At 35.1% G+C, this 21,711-nt stretch overlaps 2 protein-coding genes across 4 annotated transcripts in view; one reads left to right on the forward strand and one right to left on the reverse strand.

Moving 5' to 3' along the window:
* The first annotated feature begins 1,487 nt into the window (after positions 1 to 1,487).
* TAF1D (TATA box binding protein (TBP)-associated factor, RNA polymerase I, D, 41kDa) lies at positions 1,488 to 10,135 on the forward strand. 3 transcript variants are annotated; one of them, XR_001138018.1, is made up of 11 exons: positions 1,488 to 1,577; positions 2,185 to 2,560; positions 3,426 to 3,601; positions 3,879 to 3,936; positions 4,322 to 4,488; positions 5,583 to 5,618; positions 6,783 to 6,830; positions 7,063 to 7,098; positions 7,796 to 8,704; positions 9,263 to 9,826; positions 10,074 to 10,135. XR_001138018.1 is itself a non-coding variant. In XM_012657240.1 (6 exons), the coding sequence occupies exons 1-6, from the start codon at positions 1,507 to 1,509 to the stop codon at positions 5,593 to 5,595; spliced, it is 861 nt and encodes a 286-aa protein (XP_012512694.1). In that variant the 5' UTR covers positions 1,488 to 1,506; the 3' UTR covers positions 5,596 to 5,681. The 3 variants fall into 3 exon arrangements, 1 of the variants encoding a protein (XP_012512694.1); XR_001138019.1 differs by lacking the exon at positions 10,074 to 10,135 and having other exon boundaries at positions 7,796 to 7,838; positions 8,648 to 8,704; positions 9,263 to 10,043; XM_012657240.1 differs by lacking the exons at positions 6,783 to 6,830; positions 7,063 to 7,098; positions 7,796 to 8,704; positions 9,263 to 9,826; positions 10,074 to 10,135 and having other exon boundaries at positions 5,583 to 5,681.
* Positions 10,136 to 10,162: 27 nt separating this feature from the next.
* CEP295 (centrosomal protein 295kDa) overlaps positions 10,163 to 21,711 on the reverse strand; it is a 56,908-nt gene continuing 45,359 nt past the window's right edge. Inside the window, exons 19-30 of the mRNA XM_012657238.1 lie at positions 18,581 to 18,684; positions 17,912 to 18,014; positions 17,243 to 17,491; positions 16,378 to 16,499; positions 15,186 to 15,366; positions 13,887 to 14,524; positions 12,807 to 12,947; positions 11,113 to 11,206; positions 10,789 to 10,950; positions 10,534 to 10,633; positions 10,376 to 10,460; positions 10,163 to 10,281 (exon numbers count right to left, since the gene is read on the reverse strand). Coding sequence (XP_012512692.1) covers positions 10,243 to 10,281; positions 10,376 to 10,460; positions 10,534 to 10,633; positions 10,789 to 10,950; positions 11,113 to 11,206; positions 12,807 to 12,947; positions 13,887 to 14,524; positions 15,186 to 15,366; positions 16,378 to 16,499; positions 17,243 to 17,491; positions 17,912 to 18,014; positions 18,581 to 18,684 — 2,018 coding nt within the window. The 3' untranslated portion in view covers positions 10,163 to 10,242. The remainder of the gene's footprint in view (positions 10,282 to 10,375; positions 10,461 to 10,533; positions 10,634 to 10,788; positions 10,951 to 11,112; positions 11,207 to 12,806; positions 12,948 to 13,886; positions 14,525 to 15,185; positions 15,367 to 16,377; positions 16,500 to 17,242; positions 17,492 to 17,911; positions 18,015 to 18,580; positions 18,685 to 21,711) is intronic.

Genomic DNA, 21,711 nt, shown 5'->3' on the forward strand with positions numbered 1-21,711 from the left:
GGTGCAAAACTGAATATTCATCAAAAAAAGCTAATGGTGTCTGTCTGGTGGTCCAGCGCTGGTATCATCCAGTACAGCTTCATGAAACCTGGTCAGTCGATTACAGCGGATGTCTATTGCAACCAACTGGACGAAATGATGAGGATGCTTGCTATTAAGCAGCCAAGATTGGTTGATAGAGACAGACCAATCCTCTTACAAGACAACTCTCGACCACATGTCACACAAAGAACACTTATCAAGCTACAACAGCTGGACTTAGAAACTCTCTGTCATCCACTGTATTCTCCAGACCTTGCACCAACTACCTACCACTTCTTCCAGGCTTTGGACCACTTCTTACAAGGAAAAATACTCAATTGTCAACAAGCTGTGGAAAATGCCTTTTGCGATTTCATTGCCACTTGCTCTCCAGGTTTCTTTGAAGCTGGCATAAAAAAGCTACCTCTAAGATGGCAAAACTGTGTTGACAGTTTAGGCGCATACTTTGATTAATTGTACCCCTTCTTGTTTGAGATACAATAAATTACACTTTTGATTCAACATTGGACATACAATATGGGTCCACTGGGCATTTCACAAATTTGAGATCTTAGTGATCTTACTGTCTTGCTATATTTTAAATATTTTGCTAGTTTGTCTTAGGATTTGTTATGACTCATGTCATTCACAAGTATGGCTAAAGAAAAAAACAATCCAAAAAGAAAAGAATGACCAAAGGAGATGCGATAGTGAAATAAGTAGTTACCTTTTTGTTTTTATTGACTTAATTGCTGTATACTCTTTCACGGAGATGAAGACAAAGAGTCATTGTAGTTTGTTTTAGCTTTTAATCAAAACGGTTTGAGAATTCAGAACTCTGAATTTGTACCTTTAATGGCAAAGACGTGACAAGGAAGACAGTTTAGTTACTTAGATGAATCTGGGAATAAATGGGAAGGGGGTGGTAACTCCTGACCATGAGTTTTTAAATTGTCTATTAAATGGAGATGCTTTTGCTCGTATACAAAGGGCACACTTTGCCTTGTAGTTTTCTATGTATAAGTTTTTCTTAGAAGTTCCCTTTGATTTTGGAAAATGGCTTTTTGGCCATTGTACACTAATATTGTATTGATAATTGTACATTAATATGTGGCTAATGATGAAACCATTTTTTACTTGTACTCAGAAGATTGCTTTTGTTGGAAATGAGAATGCTTTTCTGGAATCTTGTTGCATTGAATAGTTTTAGAGTGTAAAAACAGAGGTTAAACTGTGAATGCAGTTTATAGTGTTTTGTTTTTTTTTCTTTCTTAAAGAAATTGATCTTAAATGGACTGTTTCAAGAAAAGCTTAAAAACCTGGTAAATGATTTTGCCTAAATCCACATTACTAATGGTGGCATAGTCTATGTTGAACTTTCTAGTAAATAATAGCTGTGTGTGTCAGCACTTATTTGTTTAGGGAGGCTATCACATTTACCAACTTTCATAATTTCAGAAAAGTGATTAAAGCAAAGAGCAAGTGATGGATAAGTCTGGAATGGATTCTCTTGACTACGTGACATTGGACTCAGCTGTGGAAACTGAAAATCAAAGGTAAGTGGATTTTTACTGTAGAACTGAGTAGATACTTACTGTATTTGGATTTATAGGAAGCATAAATTGTATCTAATGGGTGACAGTAAAGATAATTTTCAGGATTTTGGAAAGAAGGAAGAACAGATTACACTGATCTTCCAGGTTTATTTAATTACAGATTGAAATAGTATTGTTGCAAATACTTTTAATTCATGGTCTGAATATATTATAGTGGAGCACATTCTTAGGGAAATGGTATATTATCTGGGTCGATTTGGTATCTGTCTTCCTGACTGAATTATCCTATTTACGTCCAGAAGGCTGTGTTTGTTTTATTTAGTGGAGGCTTTTTAGCCGGGAAGTAAACAGCTTTTGAGATTACATTTTATCTTGAAAAGTAAAATTTCATTTTTTAATCAGTGCTATGAGATTATGGGCCATTTTAGATTGGGTGCTCAGTCCTCAATGGCTGGCTGCTACGGGGCCCACCTTTTTTTTAAAACAACAATTTTTAATTAATCTTGGTGTGTTTTCCTACGTTAGTCTTGAAGAAATGGGATTGGTTATTACTAGTAATAAGTTCAGTAAGACAAAAAGATAAAATTAATTTTTCCTGTTTTTCTAGTGATAATTCTTCTGGTAGCAGCTTATTTAAAACGCAGTGTGTTCGTGACTCACCTAAACGGAAGCAAAGAAACCCTATTAAAAAATTTGTTCATTTGCCTGAAAGTGTTCAAGCAAGAGAGTCATCAAGTGACTCATCTATAGAACCAGTAACTTTAAAAGCTATTTTTGATAGATTCAAGAATAGGAAACGTAAATGCAGAAAGAGGAAATACAAACCAACAGGAAGACAAAGGGGAAGACCAAAAGGAAGTAAAAACCCTAGATATTCACAAATAAGTAAGAAACTATTAGAAGACAAAGGACCTGGGTTCCCATTTTTGGAATCAGAGACTGACAGAAAACCATTACCTTGGAGAAAAATTTTAAATTTTGAGGTAAGTCAGTACATTATATTTATGGATACTCATAGCTAAAATGTCTTAAACGATTTTTTGGCCACTTCGGTCAACTTGGTCCAGTTCTTCCCAATTTATGATTAAAAAAAGATAGATAACACTTGGAACACATAGTCTGCAATTTTGCTAATACTCTACTGACTTCTACCTAAAGTCTCCCCTATCCTTCAGGTCTAATTTCACTTGAGTTTCTGGGTGGAATCTTCATTGGTGAATCCCTTCTGTGAATATAACTTTGCTGAATTTAAAGAGTAGTGCTCAAAGGCTGTTTTTAATCTCTTGACTTCATCCTATCTCTGCTCTTTAAACATAACTCTGAAGCTCACATGACTCTCAGTTGTTTTTTGCATTAATGTAAGTTAAACCCACACATACCTTTCATGTTCAGTAGATGGTTTCTTAAAGCCTAGCTCTTCCTGATGGGATTACCTGATAAATACCCAAATACTTACTCAGTCTTGAATGAATGTACATTTAATTTATCATCCCTTGCCAGAACCTATAGTTCGAGAGGATTAATACTAGTTAACTTATTAAGTTTAAGTGACTGATAAACATTAGAAATTTTGTTCTTATCTTTACATTTAAAATGCCTTTTGTAATTCCAAAACATGACAAGATTTGTGCTTCTTGGTATCATCCTTGGTAAGTTTGACAACTGCTGTGCGAACTTTTTCTACAATTAGGAATTGTCCACAAATACAGCATAGTTAAATAAAGATAGCTAATTCATTCTTTAGTAGGGGGCTTGTTGGCAGGTTTGAATGTAGGCATCTGCTGAGTCATGAAAAAAATCTTCATCTTGCAAGGCCATGACATAAAATGTGGTGTTTTTAATATATAGCAAGCTGTTGCAAGAGGATTTTTCAACTACATTGAAAAACTGAAGTATGAGCACCACCTTAAAGAATCATTGAAACAAATGGATGTTGGCGAAGAATTAGAAAAAGAAGATTTTGATAGTCGTAGATACAAATATTTGGATGATGATGGATCCATTTCTCCTATTGAAGAGTCAGTGTAAGTTGAATCAAATGAAGTTACTTTGGTCATAGATTTTAACTAAATTTGAATGTTACTTGTTCCATATGTTGTTATCATTTGATACTTTTGTGAACACAGAAAAGGACAGTTCGGATTATTATAGTTGGCTGAGCTTACCAAACAAGACATCCATGATACTGTATTTTGTGTTTGCCTTGACTAGTACTGATTCAGTTGTACGTCACAGCAAAGTATAAAAATAAGTAGGTCGTAGAAGGTTGTGTTATCTAAGTGACATATTTTAATGTTACAGAGCAGAGGATCAGGATACAACACATACTGAACAGGATGAATGTGATATCAAATTGGGAGTAAGTGACTTATTTTTTTCCTGTTTTATTGTGGGAAGACAGGAGTTAATACAGGAAGAATTGTATTCTGTAGTTTTTGTCTTATGCTCCATTTAATTTTTGTAAAGCTCAATAAGTTTAGTGAAAAATGCAATAATAAAAATATTAAGTTTTTGGATACTTGCTAATGAGAACATGGGCTTTTCAATACTACTTTAGTAAATAACACTTTGATATGTGATATTGGTAATTAGGATAGCAAATGAGAAAATACACAGATGTTAATTTGGATTTTTAACATTTAAATGTAGTGTCTGGGTTATTTGAATATGCCTAGCACTCAGCTAAGTGTAATTAATTAGTAAGCCATTTGAGTTATTGCTTAATAGTAATTTTTTTTTTGTAGGCGGATAGTTGTTTCATAATAAGTTCTGATTTCCCAAGGAAGATCAATGTACATGTAGAACAAGAGAATAGTACTAAAGAAGCTGCTGTGTCTAAAAAGAGAGCTACAAAGGCCAAAAACATTGGACAGAGGATACCACGGAGACAGGAACATGAATATCAAAGAAGGTAAACAATATAGAGAAGTGACTTTTTATAGAAAGAAATAACTACAGATAAATGTGGATATATACACTGGCCTGGTGGTGAAGACATTCTTTAACCAAGAACATTTTAAGAACAAAAAATATCTATGAAGAAGTTGTGAAAGAAACTCCTAAAGAATGAGAATTATTAGGAAAAAAGTGTAAACACCAGGAAATTACACAGAAAAAGCTGAGAAATTACCACTTTCTGAATAATAAACAGAAGATCCTGATGTTTTTGACAATGCTTGTTTTCTGAGTAAGAGCTTACTGGTGTCATTTGAGCACTGAAACAATGAAGTGCAGATATTTTAATTTTGAAAAGAAAATCTTAGATAAAATTACAACCATCTTTTTTAGGGTACTTGAAACGTTATATCCAACTTTATTCAGCCAAATGTGACCTGTCACATGTTTAGTATATTGTAGTAACTTAATTTTCCCTTTCCCAAATAACTAGAATACTTTATTAATACTGTTTCCAACTACCATTTATTTTGATCACCACTGTAGACGACTCTGTTACATATACTGCATTTTATGACAGCACTTGTGTTTGTTTTTGTCTAACTCGTGGACAAGGACTTACAGACAGGTGCAAAAAATAAATCCTCTTTTGCAACCCAGAACTCATTGTTCAGTATGAGTTTTGATACATATAAGAAGGAATATTATGAGACAGTTTAAAGTGATAGGGATTGGCATGGTGGCTCATGCCTATAATCCCAGCACTCTTGAGAGGCCTAGGTGGGAGAATAACTTGAGGCCAAGAGCTAGAGACCAATTTGGGCAACATAGCCATACACTCTGTCTCCACAGAAAATAAAAAAAAACTAGTGAGGTGTGCTTTCTCCTAGCTACTCAGGAGGCTGAGGCAGAATTGCTTTGATTGAGCCCAGGAATTCAAGGTTACAGTGAGCTATGATTGAGCCACTGCATTCCAGCCTGGGTGACAGAGCAAGACCCTGTCTCTAAACTAAAAAATAAAAAAGCTTAGGACATGAGAAATCTCAGCTGTATTAATTTAGTATTTTAATTTCATGTTGACATACCAAGATGGCTTTTTTTTTTTTAAAGGCTTTTATCTTGAGAACATGGTGTCTGGAGTTGAAGGTATGTCTTAAAGTGAGTTTTAGGATCACATTTGTTTATGTGTGTTAAGTAGTAAATTGTCAGATTTATTTAAACCTCTTGTAGGTTACATTTTATTAACAGACATTTGTTGCTTCCTTTAAATTCCAATTATGGGCCAGGCAGGAGGATTGCTTGAGGCCAGGAGTTGGAGACCAGCCTGGGCAACATAGCGACACTGTCTCTACACAAAATAAAATTTCAATTATGACATTTATGTTTGAAAAGCAATCTTAGGTTCATATATTCTATAGTGCTGTGGTGGCAACTTCAGTTTCCTTGCAAGCATTAGAAGGTCCCAAATTTACAAATTAGTCTGTAACTATAATCAGAACCTTGGATTTCCCATTCGAGGCATACAACATGTTGAATTGATGCATAATCTAAAATGAGGCAGAAGACTTACTAGTATAATGCAAGATTTAGTAGCATAATGAAATGACTACAAAAGTCTTATATAAGATTTTTATAAATTTGACAAAGCTTAATTAAAATTTGCTTTATCCTTTATAATGCCTGTCATATAATTTACAGCCAGATTATTGTTTTATACTTGATGTCAAATAACCAAGGAGACAATACTTTTATGTAGTTATTCAATTCTGATGAAAAAATTCAGTTAACATTTGCTGAAATTTGTGAACTTAATAGGGAAAAAAACATCCTATATTGCAGTATTTAAGTTCATAAAAATCAAAGTATAATTTATACTTTTTTTCCCTTTGGTTCATCTAAAGTATCTACTTGATGGTACTTTCCATACTTTTATTTATTAGTCTACTCTGGCTTCTAAGCAGTTTGGTGAAAATTCTTACCATGTGATTATGAAATGAGTGATTTAAGTGGCAGGAAATTTTTCATTCTTAACTATTTTTGCAGTTTTCAACATTTTGGAGCGCATGACAGTTCTTGCTAATAATTGCTTTCCTGTAGAGTCTTAGACTTATATATTTAAAAAATTACTAACAATGGTTGAGGTCTATCCCGGTGGGGCTTTTTCTGTAGCCATACATCGTTGGAAACGCCTCATAGAGTAACACTGTGGTTTTGCTTTCCTCACAGGACTATTTGTTAGATCTGTGGAAAGGAACTCTACCAGACAGTTGCTAAAAGTATGAAAGACCTAATGATTTGTTTTTACCTTAGGTATTGGCATATCCCACTGATCTGTACTATTGAGTGTGATGGCTTTAGGTGAGTTTTAATTGGTGACAATGTAATCTTTTGGGAATAGTTACAGTTCAGATGATGAATTTAACTGTTCAACTGCTGAATGATACAGACATGAACTAAAACTTAATTCTGACAGAGCTGAATGTGGCTATAATACATATAAATCTGGATATTAAACTTAAGAGTTATGTTTTAGTTTTTACAACAACTGGAAATACAGCAGCCTTTCTAAATCTTGGTACTTTCTCTATAGGAACTAATGATTTGAACTCATTCATTTTTCTAAGAGGTAAGTGAAATACTTAATTTGCTGAGGACTCAAGTTATGAGAAGCACGTAAACTGAGTATAGCATCCCAATGTTGTTATAACCAGGATTTTTTTTTAGTTATAAAAGATCTTGGCAAAAAAATCTGCCACAATGTATGTATTTTTGTATAGAATGAAAAATGACAAGACTGAATGATTCGTCCTAATATGTATACCTGGATACGTTGATTCAATTGAATTGCTTTAAAGGGATTTTGCCTAATTAAGTTGGCAATTTGAGCAACAGTGATGTTGGCATTTCTAGTGCAGTCTTACAGAGATTTGACTTGATAGTTCCATGTTTAAGTTATATAGAGATTGGGCAAAGATAATGACTAGCAATTATAATATAGTTTCCTGATTAGAAATGATAATTAGAAATAAAGGTCAAATTATTGTACCTATTAACAGGAACTTGAATTTTAGAATTTGTGTATTTCTCATTGTAAACTTGGGACAGTTAAGTCATAATTGCACTGCATGGTATCTGCATTCAGCAGTTTACTCCTGCTGGGGTGTTCAAAGGTCAGTGCCATAGAAATTCAGTATCTGGCATCGTTGGTTTTCTTGGCTTTGTGCATGTTAAACCTGGTATTTCTATTGATACAGTATTTCTATAGTTCTCCCGTTGCTTAGTTTGATATAGTCTTCAGTAATAACTAATGCTTCTTTTTCTAGGGTGTCAAATTGAGAACCAGGCAGATCCATCTACTCTAAAAATGTAAGGTTTTCTATTTCTGTTCCTTTCTGGCTGCTGGCTTCTTCCCTCTATTGTTAGCATTGCCAGCATAACAAGAACTGCATGCAGATACTTTCAGAGTGTGTACAATCTGGAGAGGAACTTTTACCAAAGCCTCATTCTAGATGAGAATGGACACTGTTGATCACAGTGTCCAAAAATTGTTAATGTGGCTAAATTGACACAGGTTATGCTTCCATCACAGTACATGTATTGCAGTGGTGACAATGAGACCTGTAACATTTTGCACAGCTTGTGAGTGGAAATATATGTAAGAATGTTGACTTTTAAATATTAGAGATGCTTAAAGAATAATATACAGTCATGCATCATGTAATGACAGGGATGCTTTTACACAAGGTCAGGATCTTCAGTATCACTGTCTTCCACCTCCACATCTGTCCCACTGGAAGGTCTTCAGGGGCACTAACACGATGGGGCTGTCATCTCCTGTGGTGATAATACCTTGTGAAGGACCTGCCTTAGACTGTTTACAGTTAATGTTTTTGTAAGTAGGGGAAAGCACACTCTAAGAAATATAATATAGATACAGGTGTTAAGTATTATACATAATTGTATGTGCTATATTTTTGTATGACTGGCAGTACAGGTTTGCTTGTGCCTGCATCACCACAATGTGTTAGGTCACTGGGCAATAGGAAATTTTTAGCCTCATTATTATCTTACAGAAACACTGTTCTATATGCAGTCCGTTGTTGACTGAAACATTATGTAGTGCACGACTGCATTAGATCATGTGTCAAAATACCAATGTACTTTCTACAATTCAGCTTTTAGGACCCTGAAGTAATAACTTGCTTGAAGAAATTAGATCCCAAAAATTCTTGGTAAGTTATCTCAAAAGCCATGCAGGTCTTTTATAAAACTTAATTTCAACATTAGATTATAAGTATTTATTCTAATAGGATTATTAGAATCCTATTGCAACCAAGTCTAGTGGTTGATTTATCACTAAATTATGTCGGTATACATTCACATTGGTTATCAAGGATATATGATGTTATGATGATGGGCAAAAATGTTCAACTGCTCTGAATGGGCTGAATGAAAATAGCCTTTCTGAACATCAATCCAGAGAACAGTATGCAAAAGCTCAAAGTTACCTGAAACATGCATGTTTCAAAATAGTTGTCTCGGGTGTTTGTGATCATAGAGCAGATTAACAGGAATGGAAGTAGATCATTCAGCCTTAATTTTAAAATATATTTTATATATTCATTTAAATGAGCTGAAAAGATACAGATAGTTGGAATAAGCAATTTTAAGCCTGGAATTTTCGATACATAATGGTTGGGCACTGGGTTTTAGGATACTTTGGAACCTAAGCAAACTCGAGACAGATTTTTGTATTTAATAGTAAATATGACTAAGAAATTTTTCCATAGGTGGGGAGTTTAAGTTTTCATCAGTATGTCCATATCCAAGTGGAGATAAAAGAAGCCAAAATAAAAAGAAAAGAATTGTGGCAAGCAACTTCTGGTAAGATAAAAACTATTTGCCAAAGGGTATAATGGTCATTACCAAGGCTTTTAGAATGCAGTTTCTCATTTGCTGTGGACATGACCATAAAAAAACTTCCCACTAGGTTTTCTATCTGCTACTTTGCTAGCAATTAGCCTACTGGGAACATTTTATTAACCCTTTATTAGCCTATTTTACTTCCATTGCCTAGATGAGCACTGTCCAAGTGAAAATATAAGGCAAGCAGCATGTGATTATTTAATACATGTGAAATTTACAACAGACACATTTCACATTCTCACTGACCACAGTGCACACCTAGATCTCTTATACCTTGTAGCTTTGTCTAGCTAATTATCATTGTAACCCTTCTGGATGGCTAATAAGTAGGTGGTTTGTTTCATTATATGATCATCTCTAGAAATGTAACTTTTATATTGTTATGTAGGGATGACAGGACAACTGTGGATGGAGGATCTATTAAAAAGGTATGTACATATTACGAAAGACATTGGTCATTTCAAAGAGGGCTCATGGAGTTGTGAAACCAAGAGCTCTTAACGCTGTGACCAAATATTGAAGTTCTCTGTAGGATGCTATAACACTAAATAGTGCTATGTTTTCCTGAGGAGAGGTACAAGACTTTGCCACTCATCATTATGACATTAAATAATCCATGATTGTTGATATGGGAAAGTAAATGTCCCAGATATAACTGAAGTTTCTCTTCTTCAGGGCCATCTTGAAGGTAAATCTTGAAAGACCGCCAGCCTTTGAGGAACTCAGGCTACCTTGACGGACAGTGGAAGGAATCACATGAAATTCCTTGAATAAAAATTTATTGACTTTAAAAAAATAAATAATTTTGCCTAATGCCATAATAAAAAACACTCTCTGTAGAAAGTCAGCATGTATTTTTGGCTCGGAGTTTCTCCAGTGTTTTCTGTGGGAGGGAATAAAAAAATGTAGCAGTTTCAATTGTATACCTTCAGCTTGAAAAATTGGAGTTGCCTCCTCCCACCCCCAATCCTGCTCACTTTATGAAATTCTTTTGCCCTTGCTCTGTTTTGGGCATAAGCTTCTTGCTTTGATTTCTTTTCATTTTGCTGTTGATTGTGTAATCTGTAAGAAATTTATATTGAATTAAAGAGAAATGCTGCAGAAAAGTGGCTCACTAAAAATCAGTCAATCCTACCTTAGAGCCCTTTGTTGCATGAGGGCTTGTGTAGTCTTTCTGTCTTCAGGAACAGAGGCTCTAGTTTTATTCACACCCTTTAGGCGATGCACAGAAGAACCTGAGAAAAGATAAAGTGGTTTGACAAATGAAAGGCCAGATTTTCAACATATCTGTGAAAAAAGGTGAAAAATTACACGTTTTCTATGAGGAATGGAAGTTACTCCTAATCAGGAAGGCAGTTGCTGAAGATTAATTTTTTAAAAGTCAGCATACCTATAGTTGGTTTGTCTGGAACTATTTGACAATTTTCAGAGACACAAATTTTATTCCATATTTCTTTCTGCCTTTGGTAGGATTTTTCCATAAATGGTTTTTTTCTCTTTACAAATGCTTCTTGTAAACTACCTGGTATAGGTGTAGACTTTGGAAGAGTTTCTGTAGGGAAAAAAAGGTACTTGGGAGATAGTGCACTTCATTTAGCTTTATGCCAGGAATATGGAAAATTTCTACTTCCTTTTAGAGTTGTGGGGGCTTAACGTTAACAGGCAGCTCCCACTGGCCCCAGGACTCGACACATTTCAGTATAGTCAGGCATACCTGTAGACACTGTTGGCTTCTCCACCGAAAGCTCTGACACAGCTGGACAATCTGAGACTTCTGTTTCTGATACAAAAGGCAGAAATTCACTCACCTGATGGTAAGAAAGTCATATGTCAATTTTGTTCCAATTTTTGCTTTTAGAGTAATCCCTAAGTATTGGGGAAGGAGCCAAGGAATCTTCAAAAATTTGTTTATATTAACCACATTACCATCCCTATTGTCCCCAAATGCAACAAGATGTTTTCCCAGTTAACACAGTATCTGTTTGCAGATAACACTTCCATGCTCTTGTGTTTGAAGGTTCTAATCTCAGGTTGCCTTCCTTGGATAAAAGGATCTAAACGTGCTCATTGTGGGTGTCAGGGTGACGTTGGGTGGGTGCCTGCTCTCAAATACATGTTTTTCAGGTGATTATGTCCAACTCTCTTGGTTCTTATACTACTGTACATCTGACCAGCGGTACCACAAAACAATTCCTAACCACTGACCCACCTTACTTTGCCATCCTTTCTCTTAAAATTCTTTTTGTCTCTGCCTCTTTTCCATACCACTTCTGTATTTTCATTATTTGTCTATTGCCTCCTTACTTCCCTCGTAAAAACAATTACCAGTTGTTTTGAAGTCAAAACATTTTGGAATATGCTTGGGTATAAAGTACCTTCTAACTTAGCGTCAGTACACTAATTGTATGATAAAAATAGTTCTGCCATAGTGTAGGAGGTAGGTATGAGCTCTGGAAAAAGGGTGTTTGGGACTTCTCTGAAAAATTGTGTAGTGGTGAAAAGAGAAAAATGCACAGTAGTTGCCACAATAGTAAATTGTTGCACCAAACATTTGGTAGGGGTGTCAAGTTTTAGAGTCTTAACTAAAGAGTTAAATCCATAGCATAATTCCCTCCAATGACTAAGAACTGAAATTACTAGGTAGGTGTGAATCAACTGGTTTGCTTGTATTAGAAATAGAAAATAGAAAGAATATGCATGTCATTTTTTTCTTTAGGACGAAAAGTTTAAAAATAAACTTCCAAAACAACAGCCTGCACTCTATATTCACCTCAAATCTGGCTTTCTTTACCCAACTTCTAGGATACCTCTTCTGCCTCTTACAAGCAGAAGGTATGAATTGTAACTCAAGACTTTTTTTTTTTGATATGGAGTCTCAGTCTGTTGCCCAGGCTAGAGTGCCATGGTGTCAGCCTAGCTCACAGCAACCCAAAGTCCTGGGCTCAAGTGATTGATTGTCCGCTTCAGCCTCATGCCCGGCTAATTTTTTTTCTATTTTTAGTAGAGACTAGGTCTCACTCTTGCTCAGGCTGGCCTCAAACTTCTGAACTCAAGTGATCCTCCCTCCTCAGCTTCCCAGAGTGCTGGGATTACAGGCTTGAGCCACTGAGCCTAGCTGTTAACTCTAGACTTAATGTCTGTAGCACCATATATTTTTATAATTAGGACTATAAAATGGCACAAAACTGCTTTCAGGAGATTTTGAGGGCTTTTCCTTTTCTTGTCAGCTCCTGACAAGCACATTAAGTTTACTGCATTTGCATCTAATTGGGGAAGTTTGCAAACAATTCTAGTGTAAGAAAAGACGCCATGTGGAAAGAAAAGTGGGAAAAAAACCTGTTGTGCAATTTTCAGTTATAGATTGCTGTATCGATAAATCAATGTATGAGTAAGAGCTATGAAATTTACCTGAAAACAGCTTTCTGCCTCATTCTTTCTCTTTTCTTCTAGTGTTAAGTTTGCAAAATCCGCTTCAGCAATACTGATATCACTGGTGCTCACTAAAGTAAGTTCTGGTTCTTCCATTATACCATGGCCAGATTCTGTCTCCTTTTCAGTACAATTAAAAGGGAAATCATGTAAAAAAAAAAAAAAATAGCCTTAGAACTTTCAAAATATGCAAAAAGTAAATAAATGTTCACTTTATACATCGTGCATTTTTTATAAATGTGAAAATTAGGAAAAACAACAGATTCCCCTTGAGCCCTCCTACTGCAGTGTTCACTTGTAGAAATACTGGAGAGGACTTTGGGGATGGGGTAAAATAGTATAACTGAAAATACCTACTGCAAGGACTACAGACTTACAGGGGTAGGCCGATAATATGAGTGCAGGCTGACTGGAGCTATGCAGAACTGGAGTGCATATCCTATTCTAAAGGGAGCAGTGGCTGGCTACCAGGTTATAGCCAAATATGGGCCACTGCTGCCACATTATAAATTTTTCAAAGGGAACTATCTTTAGTTTTAAACATTGAGCAAGAATTTAAAAACAGATAAAACACAAGCAACCAAATTAAACACATCTGTGGTGTAGAGATAGCCCTTATTTTCAATCTCCTGTATATTTGTGGAAAAGGATAAACTATACATAGTATTAGAAGGTAAAAACTATATCCATTTGGTGTTGAAACCAAGCAGATTGTAACTTGCTAAATATGAGGAACAATGTTCTGACACTTACTCCAGTAATGGTTTTGGTGCAGTGTAGTGAGGCTTAACACTGAAAGTGCTGAAGCATACCAAGAGACATCATTTATTGGGAAAGTTAGATAAAGGATATATGAATTGGGATGAAAAAGATCTTTCGTAAAATTCTCTGAGGAAAAGCTTTCAAAATTTGGAGTTTTCTTGTTTTACTGGAGATTTCCAGTGACCACAAACTTGATTATCTCAGGAATATTACAAGTAGTTTTGCTTCTCTTTTGTTTCTACAGTTTTTCCTGACAATGAATTTAAATGCTATTTATATAACACAGATTTTACTTACCCAGGTTGGAATAAAGTTCTGTAATGAAAATGATCCAGAATTTACAGAGAGCTCTGATTGTCCTAGTTGAGATAGGTTTTTTATGATTTTTGGGATTTCGGTTTCAGTTGAATTCTCAAAATATTTCTCATTTTGAATAGTTAATGAATGTGGTGTCTGAATTGAAGTTCCCATCTCCACTGTTCTTACACATAATTGAGAGTCAATTTCGTCTACATGTGGATTTATGTCTAAAACTCTACAGGTTTCATTTTTATCAACTTCAATGAGTCCTTGATTTTGTAACATTGTAACAACCCCTCTTTCTGATAGTTCTTCAAAGCCCAGTGTTTCTTTTCTGCTTTCTAGTTGCTGTTTTATTGAGCACTCACTAGAAGTATTTAACTGATCAAATACATTAGCCTCATGAGATGAACTAGAGACTGAACTTAGCACATTTCCTACAGAGAGCGGGAAATGAACACTTTTTTTCTTATTTTGTAATATTTCAGTATGTTCTTCAGAGGAATAGTTCTGGTTTTCCATGCCTTGGAAAGAATCTCTTCCTTCAATGCTAAAAATACTTGGTAAATCAGCATGCTGGCTCCCCTCCTGTGAAGAAAATTCTGGCAGAAGCGGTTGAAAAGATTGTTCAGATCCTGCATTAAGAAGTTTAAGAAATCAGTTAATCATTACTATATGTTATAAAACTGGGATATAGACACAGTCTCTAATAGTTTCTAAGTAAATTGCAAATAATAAAGTCAGGTTACTACCTACAATTTTAGTAGTGAAAGTTGATGTATATAAACATGAATACAGAGATAAGGATGGCCACAGTCATTTTCAATCAACTCTACAACTAACACCATGTATGTTCTCCTTTTCTAATATTATTTAATAAAGAAAGTATGGCTGTAAGACCTTATAAGGATGCTTTTCCCCATAAGAGACCTGAATATTAATTTTAATAACAGAAAGACTTAGCATAAGACATACATGTATATCTCATATATATGTGTATAAAAAGTTCTAGAAGGACATTTTAACTGTAAGGTTTCAGGTAGGGAAGTTGTAGAATAAGAGGCAATACTTTTGCTTTTTATTTTATAAAGTTCAGTACTGTAAAAAAAAAAAATGTATATATTACTTCTGTTATTTAAATAAATATATAATTAAAGAAACAAAACTTATAATACCAGGGACAGAGGTGAGTACAAACGAAGAGATGCCAGACATAATTTCCAAGGAAATGGATGTAAAGAACCATAAAAAGAGTACTGGGTTTTATTTAACTTTTTCTAACTTAGTCATACATACCCTCAATAATATTTTCTGTAGCAAAACTCTGAGCTGCAGCATGAGCCAAGTTAGTGTCAGGTTGCTGATCCAGGCTTGTGTTAAGAGAAGAATGCAGGCTAGTCCTCCTCAATGCTGTGAAAGAAACTGTACTTTTGGATGATACAGTAGCATGGTGGTTTTCAGATGAAGAATCTGAGCTCTGACAGAAAAGAAGGAAAGGCTGAAATACTGATTACATATTCCAATTGAATCACTAATCATGATGTTCCCTTGATATTATCCTTCCTTAATTATCACTTTCCTATCACAGGAATAATTTGCTTATTCAAATCCAATTGTTCCTTTTCAGTCAGTATGAAGGAGACTTTAAAAAAAACATTTAGAAAAAAAATTGTGGGCCAGGCTGTAATCCAAGCACTTTGGGAGGCTGAAGCAGGAGGACTGTTTGAGGCCAGGAGTTCAAGACCAGCCTAAGCAACATATCGAGACCCCATCTCTACAAAAAAATTAAAAATTCACTGGATGTGGTGGCACGTGCCTGTAGTCCCAACTACTCGGGAGGCTGAGGCAGGAGGATCACTTTGAGCCCAGGAGTTTGAGGTTGCTGTGAGCTATGATGATGGCACTGCACTCTAGCCAGGGCAACAGAGTGAGACTCCAACTCAAAAAGAAAAAATTAAATTTAAAAAGAAAATAGTAAACTAACCAGGTAGAGCTTAGAACATGATGAGATAATTTTCTGATAACCATGAACTATGTGCAGTAGTCTAGAATGTCAGTCTGTGGAAACAAAAAAGACCCAGGTTTGAACCTCAGCTCCTTTACTGTACAGGAAGAGACCATTTAATTTTTACAGAATCACAGAATATTTATCTGTTTAAATATGTTACACAGTTAAAAGTTCTCAGGTCCTCTATGGGATTGTACCCACTAGTTGGAGAAAAGGCTTACAGGACAAAGAAAATTCAAATGCAGCATTTTTCAATTTTGGTTCCATCTTAGAATCATTTGGGGAAGCTTTAAAAAAATTTCACAGTACCTGAGCACTGCCAGAGATTCTGGTTTAACTGGTCTGGAGTGTAGAGTTTGAGCAATGGGATTTTTAAAAGCTTTCCACATGATTCTAATAAGGTTAAGACCGATTGTTCTAACAGAAAACTTAAAACTCTTCTTGGATATTCACTACAATGTGACATCTACTTTAATATACCTGGTAAAAGTCTCTGTTGTCTTGAGAAATCCCAGAGGATGGTGATGATAAATCAAAATCTGGATGTGGTTCTAAGGGTTTAAATAGCTGACGATGCAAATTTGGAAAAATGTGTTCCAATTCTGGAAAGTCAAGGTCAGCTGCTGGAATTTTGAGGGAAAAAAGAGATAAATTTTTAAAATTTAAAGTAAAGCCTAGAAAAGGAGTAAGAACACATTTAAAAGCTTATTTTTACATAACACCAGTGCGAAGTTATTGCCATTTTTTTCCATGACTGGCTGATCTTTTCAAATTAAGTCCTATCATGATTATTTTCAAAGGTCCAAAAAATATGGATCCTCTCCATGACCAAAACTTCTGACAAATATAAATTTCCATTTCTGAATTGTTGTAAGCTTAAAAAAAGAAAAGCCCACTGTATTCAAGGTTACTGTGGAGCGACACTGTACTTTACGTGCACTGTCTCATTTAATCACCAACATCCCTCTTTTATGGAAGATGAAAGAGTAACTTGCCCATGGTTTTACAGCTTGGAAATGGTCAAACTATGACTTGACTCCAGGTCTGTCTGATTTCTAACTCTTGCTCTCAACACTGGCAATGCTGCCTCAGCCGGAATAGCAAACTTTGCAATGGTAAAGAATGATTTGCTAATTAATCTCCTCTACAAGTTCTTTAGTCAGTCTAATTGGTTCCAGATGCCCTCTCTCATTAATTTCCCTCAATATTTTCTGTGTTATAACAGCTGCAGCAGGCCATAAAAACATGAAGCTCAAACAATCACTACGTAAAACTAAAAAGGATGAAAGGTGAAAAGTTAAAAACACTTAACTTATATAAAAGTATTCCTTTAAAATAATTTTACCCCGCAAGTCTGTTTTTGTAGGTATCAAATTTGCTTCATTTATGTACTTGTCTGTGATCTGCTGAGAGTGTGTGTGACCAGATGTAAATTCTTCCACTGCAGGCCAAAGAGATTTATGACTGTCTGAAGAGTTCTGCCATTGATAAATAACTTGTGTTGAAGGAACTATAGAACTTAAAATATTTGTTTCCTCTTCTTTATCGGTGGTAGATTCTTGTTCCCTGTCATCCATGTGCTCTGCAAATGAACCTGAAAATTGAGTTTAATGAAAATATTTAATTGACATCGACACTGTATTTCTTTTAATGGTTACTTACTTCCTTGGAGACGTAATTTGGTAGAGAGGCATGGCAATATGTGTTGCTAAGAAAACAGTGCAACAAAGAAATTTGCGTAGGTTTCCACTGAATGGCAAAATGTGACATTAGCAAATTCTTCTCGAAAGTGTTGTTGGGGATCCAGAGAGCATCCCTGTTAACTTTCAGCCATGTTTAGAATACCATACTGTCCAAAATTCTTCCAAGCATGAATACTTTACCCTTGAGATTTGGAGAAACAGTCCCCGCCACCCAGTGTATTGTGAAAAAGCAATGCTTCTTCCCTCCACTGTATTGCAACACAACTGGTGCTGCTCTTTCAATTTATTTACAAACATTTTGACATTATTACCTGGATCTGTAAAGCTCAAATCTGTGTTTTCACAACTTAAAAAGCTCCCAGTAGATACAGTTACTGAAGATAATGGCTCATGAGAAATCTCTTGTGTTTTAGCCTAGAAATTAAGGGGAATATTAGACCATGACGTAGGAAGTAATAACTAAAAAACCCCCAAACCATCAATCTCAGCAGTTGTCAATTCTGAGCTCAGGTCAAGTGTAGAAACCTTCATAGTTACAAAGGTCAGTAGTAAAAACCTTTTCATCATCGCTCAGAAATGATTAGCCTTTCATACACATGCATACGTACACATAAATACAGAAACACACCCCTCCAATCTCATTCATGCATCAGCAGGCACTCAGTTATCTACTGTCATCTTTATGAACACACACACACACACACACACACACACACACACACGCACGCACCCCTCCAGACATAAGCCCTTATTGTTTTACATTGTTTTATAGTTTTGCTTCTCAGAACTGTAGAGATCATGCATCAGGTAGACTGGAATGTCTTCTGATGCTCAGATTTGGCTATTTTCATCACTGATCCACTCTCAGTAAGAGCGGATCTCAGAGAACACAGACTTTAATATTTCACAACTTCTGTAAACTAAACAAAGAGAATATAAAGCCAAATAGCTCTAAAAATTCAGTAAATATTATTACTAACCTCATTATCTGGCTTTACATTTGGACCCAGATATGTATGCTCTTCTTCCTCAACAGCATAGCTTAATACCGTGTGATTCTCAACAATAGACTTCTTGACCTTGACTGAAAAATGCATTTTGGAATTCAAAATGGGGAAAAAAAGTTTGGATTAGGATACATCAAATTCTTAGCATCAGAAGGCACCATCCCCTGCTTTCCTACAATTTATTTTCATATTTTGCTTTTTAGAGTTGCTTTATTTTAGATCAAAGAAAAAAATTCACCTTATTATTTGCTAAAAACATTTAGTAGTCAGCATAATACACTTTTTCTGGAAATTTGTGGCTATTGTTATTTTATGAATAAAATGCTTTAAAATATTTGAATATTAGGTCTAAAAGCTAGAATAGTGCCAATGTGATGGGAAATATTCTTATTATTTTAAGTTGAGAAGAATATTCAATCATAAATACAGTATGGTCCCAAATATAAGAAAAATAGATATAAAAGAGACAATAAAGAAATACACCAAAGTGTAACCAGTGGTTGCTTATGAATGGTAGCACAAGAAGTAATTTTATTTTTAAATATGGAACACTTCACAACTTTGTCATCCTTGCGCAGGGGCCATGCTAATCTTCCCTGTATTGTTCCAATTTTAGTATCTGTACTGCCGAAGCGAGCACAAAAGGAGTAATTTTTACTTATTCTGTTTTAGTGTTTTCTAAATTCACAAAGAGTACATATTGCTTTTATTATGAATGATCATTCCAAATTATATTTGACACATTAAAACACATAAAAATTATACTTCTGTCTCATATTAATAACGCAGGCATTTTGAATTGATTTTTTTTTCTTATTCCAAATAGCCAATATTTGTGAGAAAGCTTGCCAAAGCATATGATAGTTGGTGGCTCTGAACAGAATAAAACTGAAGCAGCTTCACTGAATATAAACAAAATTCTGCCTCGTTATCACCATGATATTATTAAAAGATACCATGCACATTCAAAGTGCATTTCTTAAATGTTTGTGAAGGAAATATTTTAAAAATGGCAACCCAGTAAACAAACATAAATACACACACATACACATCTATCTGTATATATGTGTTAGATTTTATTCATAAAATAATATCTATGTCATGGTTAATATAAAAAAAAGCTAATAGCAAATATTGCCTTTTTAGTAAAAAAATTTAAAAAATATTTTATACATACCATAGAATATTATTTGTCTTCAATTTTTTTACATTCTTCTAGTTCATTTAAAAATATATTATTGTGAAGTAACAGATTTAACTATTAAACTTATTTAGCTGCTTATATACATACTAAATTTTAAATAAAGAAAATAAGACATGGCAAATTTTATAGTGAGGTGTTATTTTTTTCTTTTTTGTTTGTCTTAGGCTACTCAAGTGTAGCAGCTCATTTAAAAGCTAGTTGGGAAATAAGAAGTTAATCTGAGGCTTTTCACTTTATTTGTTGTTATCTATAATACACCTAGAAGACTCCCCCCCCAGAGGAGACATGAATGAACAAGGTAGCATTTGGGTAGTGGTAAGAAGTGAAAAATAAAAGTGAGAGAAAGGAGCAAGGTCAGAGTTAAACAGTCTGAATCTGGGGATGATTATGAGAAACAGAAAAGCAGTCCCTGATATTCAGGAGCTGACCTGGCATGATCAGCTAGGCACTGGTGTTGTACTGTTAAACAGCAACAACTTCATGGAACGCTAATATCAGAAAAGGCCACTCTCTGAGCATGATGGATGGAGACAAAATTCAGACTCCTCAATGCCTGAACACAGATAAAACTACGACTATGGTCAAACTACAAAAATTACCAAGTACCCTGTCATCCTGGGTGATATGAATAACTGCAGCATCTTTACCAGTTACAGCTCTAGTCTGACTCCATTCTTCCCACCTCTTAGATAAGAATTTCTTGGGTACCCAGTAATAGAATTACCCCTGCTTCCTGACAATATTCAGGACTAATAAGCAATTTCCTTGAAGTCTTGTTTCCTTGAACTCTTCTCCAAATCACCTAACACAGGCCTAAATCCTGTTACAAGTCCTTTCTAATACACCTTACGGAGCTGCCCCGTGGTTGCTCATGGTGTGCATTCTCCTTCACTGCAACAGGTCGAAACACTCAAGCTTTGTTCAATTACAGGTATGTCTTTGGTTAGAGGATATCAACAGATAGAATAAAAAGGAAACACAAGTATCTATTGGCTAAATAAAAAAGAATGACATAAAATTTTATTTTAAAATGTCAAAAATTATAATTCACTGGAAATTATATTTTTTACAGTTATTTCAATCTACAACTTTTAAAGGAGATGTTGAAGTCAACTTTTTTTGTTTTTTGGGGACAGGGTCATGCTCTGTTGCCCAGGCCAGAGTGCAGTGCTGTCATCATAGCTTACTACAGTCTCAAACTCCTGGGCTCAAGTGATCCTGCCTAGCCTCCAGAGGAGATGGGAATGTAGGCACACACCAAAACACCCACCTAATTTTTCTGTTTTTTTGTAAAGATAGAAGTCTATCTATGTTGCTCAGGCTGGTCTTGAACTCCTGGCCTCAAGTGATCCCTTCTGCCTTGGCCTCCCAGACAAGTCAATTTTAAAAATATAAACCTTCATCAGGCTCTGTTACACAATGGATAGCACACTGGACTTCTAAAAACCCTTCAGAGAACAGGTCTCTCTCATCTCTCATTCTATTAAACTACAGATACAACTAATATATCGACTATCTAAGTGTATGTGACAGCTAAAATGAAATCCGGTTGGAAAAGGTGATATCTTAAAAGCAGGCTTACAGCCAATAAAACAGTATTAGAACTATACTTTGTAGGGTCAGTATGCGATATTGCACACAAAACATCTTGTTATATATATGCATAAACTCTAAAGCAAGAAAATTTACATTGGCTGTCTTTGGGTGGTAGGATTTATTTAAAGATTGTTCCTTCTGTGCTCGCTTCAGCAGCACATATACTAAAATTGGAACGATATGGAGATGATTAGCATGGCCCCGAAAAAAAAATAAAGATTGTTCCTTCTAATTCTCTTTATCTTCCAAGCATTTAAAAATAAACATAAAGCAGGTCATTTATAAACCCACAGACAGAATTTTT

This window comes from Propithecus coquereli, unplaced genomic scaffold, assembly GCF_000956105.1.
Source record: "Propithecus coquereli isolate 6110/MARCELLA unplaced genomic scaffold, Pcoq_1.0 Scaffold534, whole genome shotgun sequence".
Taxonomy (NCBI): Eukaryota; Metazoa; Chordata; class Mammalia; order Primates; family Indriidae; genus Propithecus; species Propithecus coquereli.